This window comes from Procambarus clarkii, chromosome 6, assembly GCF_040958095.1.
Source record: "Procambarus clarkii isolate CNS0578487 chromosome 6, FALCON_Pclarkii_2.0, whole genome shotgun sequence".
In the NCBI taxonomy this organism is placed as follows: domain Eukaryota; kingdom Metazoa; phylum Arthropoda; class Malacostraca; order Decapoda; family Cambaridae; genus Procambarus; species Procambarus clarkii.
This window is the reverse complement of record NC_091155.1, coordinates 55,312,225-55,321,617: the sequence shown is the minus strand read 5'-3', so window position 1 is coordinate 55,321,617 and position 9,393 is coordinate 55,312,225. Positions and strand designations below refer to the sequence as shown.

At 41.4% G+C, this 9,393-nt stretch overlaps 1 protein-coding gene across 1 annotated transcript; it reads left to right on the top strand.

Moving 5' to 3' along the window:
* The first annotated feature begins 7,271 nt into the window (after positions 1-7,271).
* Positions 7,272-7,754, top strand: LOC123762375 (ice-structuring glycoprotein-like). Its single transcript, XM_069312052.1, has one exon. The coding sequence runs from the start codon at positions 7,272-7,274 to the stop codon at positions 7,752-7,754; it is 483 nt and encodes a 160-aa protein (XP_069168153.1).
* Positions 7,755-9,393: the final 1,639 nt, after the last annotated feature.

Here is a 9,393-nt window from a genome sequence, read left to right as displayed (position 1 = left end):
GATCACTTAGCATTTCATCCACAGTAAGACAATTCCCCTCTATGCCCTCAGCATTTATTAAACAAGCATAATCTAATCTCCCTCCCCTCAAATGAGTAGGAGAGGGCTCGCCCAGCAGTTGAACATCTTCATGTTCCTGCAAAAACTGGTACCATCTGCAACCATTCCTATTTGCTTTACCCCTTGATCCTAAAGCTGGATGTCTGGCATTAAAATCCCCTACCACAAGTGTATCTTCAGAAAAGAAGGAATCTGGCAAGTATCTTAAATCAAGGGAGATATCAGAGATGTATAGATTAATGAAATTTAACTCTCGGTCCTTTAATTGTATCCGCAAGCTAATACTTTCAATACCTCTATATCTCTGAGGGATTCCAGTTAACTCGGCAGGTATGGTACCTTTGACATAACATGAGACATCCCTAGTTCCTCCATCAGCATATAAGTGAAAGCCTCTATAGCCATTTAGCCTCAGAATGCTACCATCCCTATCCCCAGTTTCCTGGAGTGCTACTATGTCAATATTCTCTCTAAGAGTATAATAGTGTACATCCACCGCTCTAGTTTTTAATCCATTAATGTTCCAAGATAATATTCTCAATTTACTTTCATCCATGATTAATAATAAAACTACCTTTGCCCTGTCCGTCACATTCCATGAGATACGAAAGTACCTTAGAAACTTCCTTCCAACACCGTAACATTTTTTCTTTCTCCTCACTTTCACAACTACTACTAACATCGAAGGTAATATTATTCATATCTATTTTCTTTGTTATTTCTGTAACCCGTTTTACTTTAACCGTTCTTTCACCATTTGTCACAACAGGAGGTTGAACACCGCGAACACTACTAGAAAGTGTATTCTCCTGACTATCCTCTATCATCGTTACCTCATGCACATCATTACTTTCTTCTACGCACGTTTCACTTTCCATTTCACGTCCCGTTTTACTTTCAGTTACACGTCCTGTTTCACCACCATCTTCACCCCGTCTACCTTCCATAGCCAATTTTTCCAATGCCTCAATCCTCTTATCTAGTTTTTTTAGATACTCTAAAATTTGATTACCATCCTTTTAGGTGACCATATTGTCCTGAACCTTGTCGTCAAAAGGATTCAGTTTTTCCACTGCATGATGTACATTCCCTAAGCTCGCCTTTTCTTTCTCCGTCCCTTTTTCCCACACATTGATCGTAGGGGCTGTCGTTGGCTTCCAGCTGTTTCCTCCATGTTCCTCTTGCACAATCTTTCCTTGCTGCGAGGATACATCTATCCTGCTTGTAAGACCCCGTCCTAGTCTCTTTCAGATGAGGCTTCATGGGGCATAGAGAAGAACCAGCATTGTGGCTGTCTCGACAGTTGCAACTAAATGGGATGATTTTTTCACTTCTTTCAATCTTGACTCTACACTCTCGCGAGTCGTGTTTTTTCTCACAATACCGACACCTGGGGTCAAACTGGCATTTCCATGCCATATGTCCCCAACGTGAACACTTCATGCACAGTATGGGCTCCTCAACGTATATTGCAACGTTCCTATAGCCTAGTCTGTTATGGTTTTGGCCAGACAAACAATCTTCGTCCACATGGTTTTTATTCTCCGCCAGTAACAACAACAAAAACATTATCAGGTACATGAAATATTATTAACAAGATCATAAACAAAAGAGCATCTGCTCCAAACATGCTACCTCCAACATCTGTAGTACTCAATCCCAACATTCCTCCCCTTTTAAATAAACTATATCCCTACAGGTTAAGTCTATCAGGCGGTCGTATGACTCTTCCTGATTTTCTCAACTGGAAGTCCTAACCTGTTACTTCTGGGAAACATTCTTCTGAATTACTCCTTGTAGAGTCCATAGGGTTAACTGTATCCCCATTACCCTCTACTGCCCCTTGCTCTGCCTCCCGGTCTCTTGCAGGTGCTGCTATCCCTTCATTATAAGGATGGATATCACTAGTTGCCCCACCCCCACCTGAAGGGTCTTCAAAATTCCCTGTGAACCTTGGCATGAGCTGATCGGCATGCCTTTTCCAATTAATGTTCCCAAAACTCTGCACTTGCACAGTGAAGTTCCTGCGGCCTAGGACCTCCCTAATTTTCCCTTCCACCCAGGGCTTTCCACTTCCAAAATTCCTTGCATATACTGCATCCCCCTCATTAAACAACAATTCCTCTCTCTGAGCCAACTGACTGGCCAAGCTAGTTACCGATTTCTCTTTATTGGGATCTGTCTTTACTGCTTCCATGTGCACTTTAAAGTGTCTATTAAACAGTAATTCAGAAGGAGATTTACCAGTAGTAGAATGAACAGTTTTCCTTTGATTATATAAAAATCTACAAAGTCTTGTATTAATAGTACCTTCCGTAACCGCTTTAACCCTTCTTTCAAGGATCTCACTGCTCTCTCTGCTAGACCATTTGAAGAAGGATTATAGGGGGCAGGTGTTACATGTTTAATACCATTTTTCCGAAAAAAATCCTCCATTTCCACAGAAACAAAATAAGGAGCATTGTCTGAGACAATTATGTCTGGCAATCCAAAATTACAAAATGTTTTCCTTAGTAATTCACAAGTTACAGATGATGTGGTGGAATTACACACATGCACATCCAGAAATTTGGTGTATGAATCCACCACCACTAGGTAATATTTATTATCCATAGGTCCCGCATAATCTACATGAAGTCTTGCGGGTCTTGCGGGTCATGAAGTCCAGGGTTTTCCAGTGCATGGCCAAGAAAGTACTGGGGCCTGGGGTTTCTGATAATTCTTAAAGCAAATATGACAATTTTTTGTTACCTCAGCAATATCCTGGTCTATTTTTGGCTACCAAACCCAACTTCTAGTTTCTGATTTCATAGCATTTATACCATTATGGCCTACATGCAGCTGTTCCAAAATCTTACATCTCAGTTCCCCAGGCACCACCACTCTATTCCTATACAAGAGTACATCCTGGTGAATACTAAGGTCAGCCTTCACTGCAGCATACTCTGACAATAACAAATTATCATTCCAACCATATTTGACATTTTTCAACAACAGACTTAATTTAGGATCTCTACCAGTTGCCTTCCTAATAGTCTGGAATGAAATATCCTCAAAAGACATAGATTCCACCAGGTTAACATACTCCACTGGAATTTAATTCTTCTGTCACAGGCAATCTACTTAATGCATCAGCTACTACATCATCCTTGCCTGGCTTAAACTCTAAATCATACTCAAACAGAGAGAGTAGTAAAGCCCATCTTTGAATTCTAGAATTGGCATTAACTGGAATCTGCTTACCTCTGCCAAACAATCCTAGCAGGGGTTTATGATCTGTTCTAGCAAGAAATTTCCTCCCCAGCAGAAAATACCTCAGTTTTTTTACAGCATATACCAAAGCTAAGGCTTCTTTATCTAACTGAGAATAATTCTGTTCCGCAGGAGATAATTTCTTGCTAGCAAAATATACTACTTTATCCTGACCATCTACTTCCTGTAATAATACACACCCCACTCCTACTGGGGAAGCATCTACCTCCAGTTTTAACGGAAGTCTACCTGTAAAATTAGTGAGCACTGGAGAATTGATCAATTCCTGCTTAATATTCCTGAAAGCATTTTCCTATCTTGCTGCCCACTTAAATCTAGCCCCTTTTTTTATTTGTTGAAAAGTTCTTCACGAACTTACAAAAACATGTAACCATCCCAACAAAAGACTGTACTTCCCCAACTGATGTTGGGGCTGGGGCATCTATTATAGCAGCTACATTTTTGTGAGAAGGAGTAAAGCCCTTACCTGAAATATAGTACACCAGATATTCAATGGCCTTGGTCTTCAACGTTGTTTTCCCCTTATTAATCTTCACATTGTGCTTTTGCAAAAGATTCAAAACTTGTTCTAATCTAGCATCATGCACTTCCTCATTCTCTCCACATACAATAATGTCATCTAAAAAACTAGCCACACCTTCAATGTTAACTAACAACTGGGACGTGAATCTCTGAAAAATTGCTGGAGACGAGGAGAGTCCAAAAGGAAGTCTTTTATACTTAAATAACCCCTTGTGGGTATTAATCACTAACAATTTCTGGCTCTCCTCCTCTACAGGAATTTGCAAGTAAGCATCTTTCAGGTCAATCTTAGAAAAAATTGCTCCCTTGCAGACCACTGACAACAACTCATCTATCTTAGGTAAAGGGTACTTCTCACAATGTATGCGGTTGTTCAGTTCTTTGAAGTCTGCATAGATTCTCAAGGATTTCCGATCTGCCTTCAACACTAGTACAATTGGGGCTGCCCACTCACTATGTGTAATTGGCTCTAAGATGCCTTCTGCCACATGCTTTTCCAGGGCTGATTCTACCAATTGCTTGTAATGAAACAGCACTGTTCTTGCCTTGAAAAATTTAGGTGAAGCCCCACTTTTCAGGTGAATTTTTGCCACCATGCTATTAATTGGCTTAGCTGCCTCCACTGAATATTTGTCTAACATTTGTTCGGCACTTTTAATTGTTTTAACTATTGACAATTCATCTAGGCCCGCCAAGAAAATTCCCACTTTTTCCATGAGATCTTTACCACATAGGCTAGGATTATGTGAATCCACTACATAAAAATCCTGGTTAATTTCTTTTCCATTATAACCTACTTTTGCCGACACCTTGCCATAGACCTTAATCGGTACATTATCATAAGCACTTAAAGATTTTTTACCTGGTTTTACATTCAATTGCAAGGTATCTGCCCAATCTCTAGATAATGTTGACACTGCAGCACCAGTGTCCAGTTCCAAGGGAACTAACTTCCCATTAATTACAAAATTCACCACTTGCGACTTCACTGAACATACCTTTTCTTTCACCGAATATAGTCGGTTTTCCTCACCTGCCGCTTCTTCAGACTGGTTACCTTCCTCTACTGCCTTGACCACAGTACCACTACCTCTTCTTCCTGCATTCCCTGGTCGTCTCCTCTCCCAGGCCTTGTTGTTCCTGTTCAGATATTCCCTACACACTCTCTGCAACTGTCCCTCCTTGTTACAAAAGTTGCATATATATGCACGAAACTTGCACTTGCAACTTATGTGCTTGTATCCACAGTGTGTACATCTGGTCTGGCTCTGTACGACCATAATTTCCTGAGTAGAAGTCTTACTTCCAAAAGCCCTTTCCAGGTTCAATATCTTCTCGAGCACCGTCCATGAAGTCATCGATTGTAGATCCAAATTTTCTGCCACCAGGTTAGGGAAATAATTCTCTTTTTCCACTGCCATGAACAACTGGTCCCTAACCCTGCCGTCCAACTGTGCTCCGAAGTTGCAGTGGTTACCCAAAGCCTTCAATTCCGCAAATAAATCCTGTACGGATTCCTGCTGCTTTTTCGTCCTCTTCTGGAAATCCATCAAACTCCTGTGATGTGATGGTTTCACCACATACTGACGTTTAAGCAAAGCAATCAAGTCTACATAGGTCTTCGTGTGCGGTAGCTCAGGTGCACACAAATTTCCGAGAACACTATATGCTTCAGAACCCAGTGAAACTAAGAGTACCGCTTTCTTGGTGGCGTCCTCCTTAATCTCCCGGTACTGAAAGTTTGCTTCCAGCAGGCTGAGCCACAGGTCCAACGAGATCTTGGCAGTGTTTAACGGCTCGATTGACATGGTAGCCATGGCCACGGTGTAGCACACTCCACTGTTATATGCGAAGCGTCCACTCGTCCACACGACGTACCCAGCACTGTCTTGATCCTCACACCACGTCTCGTACCCAGGCTCTCTGCCAGCGATGTTTAATTCTCGTCGCCACTGTTATGGTTTTGGTCAGACAAACAATCTTCGTCCACATGGTTTTTATTCTCCGCCAGTAACAACAACAAAAACATTATCAGGTACATGAAATATTATTAACAAGATCATAAACAAAAGAGCATCTGCTCCAAACATGCTACCTCCAACATCTGTAGTACTCAATCCCAACATAGTCCTTGCACAAAAATTTTCTCCGGCGCCTCACCCTTTACCAAGGCAACAACCTGTATTTGTTTGTCACCACGAACACTGTTGCTCTTTGCCCAGACAACATTATCATTGTTAAGAAGAAGACAGTCAGGATCCAAATAAGTTGGAAACTTGAAAACTATGATCTTTGTGTGCAACATACCTTCTTCTGGAGGAACCATCACTACATTTTCAAAACCAACCGTCGTGAGGCGTTCCATGGCCTGTTCAGTCCCAACTGTTATGTAGGGCCGGTGAAGACCCTCCTTGAAAAGTGGTTCGTATTCCAAACATTGTTCAGCTAGACGTACCGTCCACTCTAGCTTTTGGTGGAAATTCAATTGGCATGTTGTAGGGAACAACAGCCTCTTCCTTCTTGTCTTGTCTTGCTTGTCTTGAGTCTTGCTGAGTAGGGTCTCATTCCTTGGTCTCTTTGTAATTTCATCGTCACTCTCACTGTCTCGCTGTCTGTTATTATTTCTCCGTTTCTTTTGTTCACTACTACTTCAAACGATCTGTTATCATCTTGTCTGTCCTCCTCACTACCACTTAGGCATAAGGCCTCAGCCATTTCTTCGACGCTGTCAATAATCGAGAACAAATGCACAAAATCCTGTATCACCACGTGCAAAAACGAAGAGTGTGGGACAATACTCCACCTCCCACCAAGCAGCGGACGCCAAGAGCGCCAACCTTGCGACCGCACACAACCGTGGTCTGGACACAACTGTTCATGTCCTTTGCTTATTCTTGTTTCCTTGAATAAAGGAAATCTTATGATCCTTCTTTATTTTTATTGTTGCCCTCATTAACCATAACTTATACTATATTTCTGTTAAGTTCCAAGAAAATGTTAGGAGAAAAAGTCCAGTTTCTTTTCTAAATTACACCTTAGTATTTCTATTGTGTTATAAATGTAAATAAAGTACTGTACTGTTGCTAGAACTATCGACTCAATAATGTAATAGTCTATACCAGTCATTATTAGGTATCACATTTTTATTGTACTCATTTGTGTTTTCTTAAAATTATTCATTTTTGTTAGCTTACTTCCCTTTTAGTATTAAGTGCTTACCCCGTCACACCTTTAATTGATTTTTCTTCTAAATTATTGCAAGTTTTGCGGGAAACACTTTACGTAATAATGGCTTCATGAGTTTGTGTAACTCTTGTCCCCACAATTGTATATTACTCATATGTTCTTGTACACACATTATTTTGAATACAAATTTAAATATTTAAAGTTTTTAATTTATTGATGTCCTGAAAATGATGTTACACCCCCTTCTTCCTACTCACGGCATCCTTGAAAACAAAATTTCCCCGGCTTCTGTTCCTCCTGCTATTTCTACTGTTACTTATCATGCTGATCCAGCTACTGCTGTTCCTCCGGCTATTTCTACTGCTACTTATCGTGCTGATCCAGCTACTGCTGTTCCTCCTGCTATTTCTACTGCTATTTCTCATGCTGATTCAGCTACTGCTGTTCCTCCTGCTATTTCTACTGCAACTTACCATGCTGATCCGGCTACTGCTGTTCCTCCTGCTATTTCTACTGCTACTTCTCATGCTGATCCAGCTACTGCTGTTCCTCCTGCTATTTCTACTGCTACTTCTCATGCTGATCCAGCTACTGCTGTTCTTCTTGCTATTTCTACTGTTACCTATCATGCTGATCCTGCTACTGCTGTTCCTCCTGCTCTTTCTACTGCTACTTATGCTGATCCAGCTACTGCTGTTCCTCCTGCGATTTAAGAACATAAGAATAAAGGTAGCTGCAGAAGGCCTATTGGCCCATACGAGGCAGATGCTATTTATAACCCCCCAATCCCACTCATATACATGTCCAGCCCACGCTTGAAACAATCGAGGGACCCCACCTCCACTACGTTTCGTGGTAATTGGTTCCACAAAACAACCCTGTTACCAACTGCTACTTCTCATGCTGATCCGGCTACTGTTGTTTCTACTATTACACCCTCTGCTGCTGCTTGCTGCACTACACTGGACCTTAACTCCTCATAATTACCTTAGCTTGCTGCACTACACTGGACCTCAACTCCTCATAATTACCTTAGCTTGCTGCACTACACTGGACCTCAACTCTTTCTAATTACCTTAGCTTGCTGCACTACACTGAACCTCAACTCCTTATAATTACCTTAGCTTGCTGCACTACACTGGAACTCAACTCCTCATAATTACTTTAGCTTGCTGCACTACACTGGACCTCAACTCCTTGTAATTACCTTAGATTGCTGCACTACACTGGAACTAAACTCCTCATAATTAGCTTAGCTTGCTGCACTACACTGGACCTCAACTCCTCATAATTACTTTAGCTTGCTGCAATACACTGGACCTCAACTCCTCATAATTACCTTAGCTTGCTACACTACACTGGACCTCAACTCCACATAATTACCTTAGCTTGCTGCACTACATGGGACCTCAACTTCTCATCATTACCTTAGCTTGCTGTACTACACTGGACCTCAACTCCTCATAATTACCTTAGCTTGCTGCACTACACTGGACCTCAACTCCTCATAATTACCTTAGCTTGCTGCACTACACTGGACCTACACTCCGTATAATTACCTTAGCTTGCTACACTACACTGGACCTCAACTCCTTATAATTACCTTAGCTTGCTACACTACACTAGACGTCAACTCCTCATAATTACCTTTGCTTGCTGCACTACACTGGACCTCAACTCCTCATAATTACCTTAGCTTGCTGCACTATACTGGACATCAACTCATCATAATTACCTTAGCTTGCTGCACTACACTTGACCTCAATTCATCATAATTACCTTAGCTTGCTCCACTACACTGGTCCTCAACTCTTCATAATTACCTTAACTTGCTGCACTAAACTGGACCTCAACTTTTCATAATTACCTTAGCTTCCTGCACTACACTTGACCTCAACTCTTCATAATTACCTTAGCTTGCTGCACTACACTGGACCTCAACTTCTCATAATTATCTTAGCTTGCTGCACTACACTGGACCTCAACTCCTCATAATTACGTCAGCTTGCTGCACGACACTGGACCTCAAATTCTCATAATTACTTTAGCTTGCTGCACTATACTGGACCTCAACTCCTCATAATTACCTTAGCTTAATACACTATATTAGACCTCTACTCCTCATAATTACCTTAGCTTGCTGCACTACACTGGACCTCAACTCCTCATCATTACTTTAGCTTGCTGCACTACACTGGACATCAACTCCTCCTAATTACCTTAGCTTGCTGCACTACACTTTACCTCAACTTCTAATTACCTTAGCTTGGCACACTACACTGGACCTCAACTCCTCATAATTACCTTAGCTTGCTGCACTACACTGGACCTCAACTCCTCATAATTACCTTA

Bases quoted from the DNA above. Each gene is read 5' to 3' on its own strand.
- LOC123762375 (XM_069312052.1), top strand. From the start codon at position 7,272: ATGTTACACCCCCTTCTTCCTACTCACGGCATCCTTGAAAACAAAATT.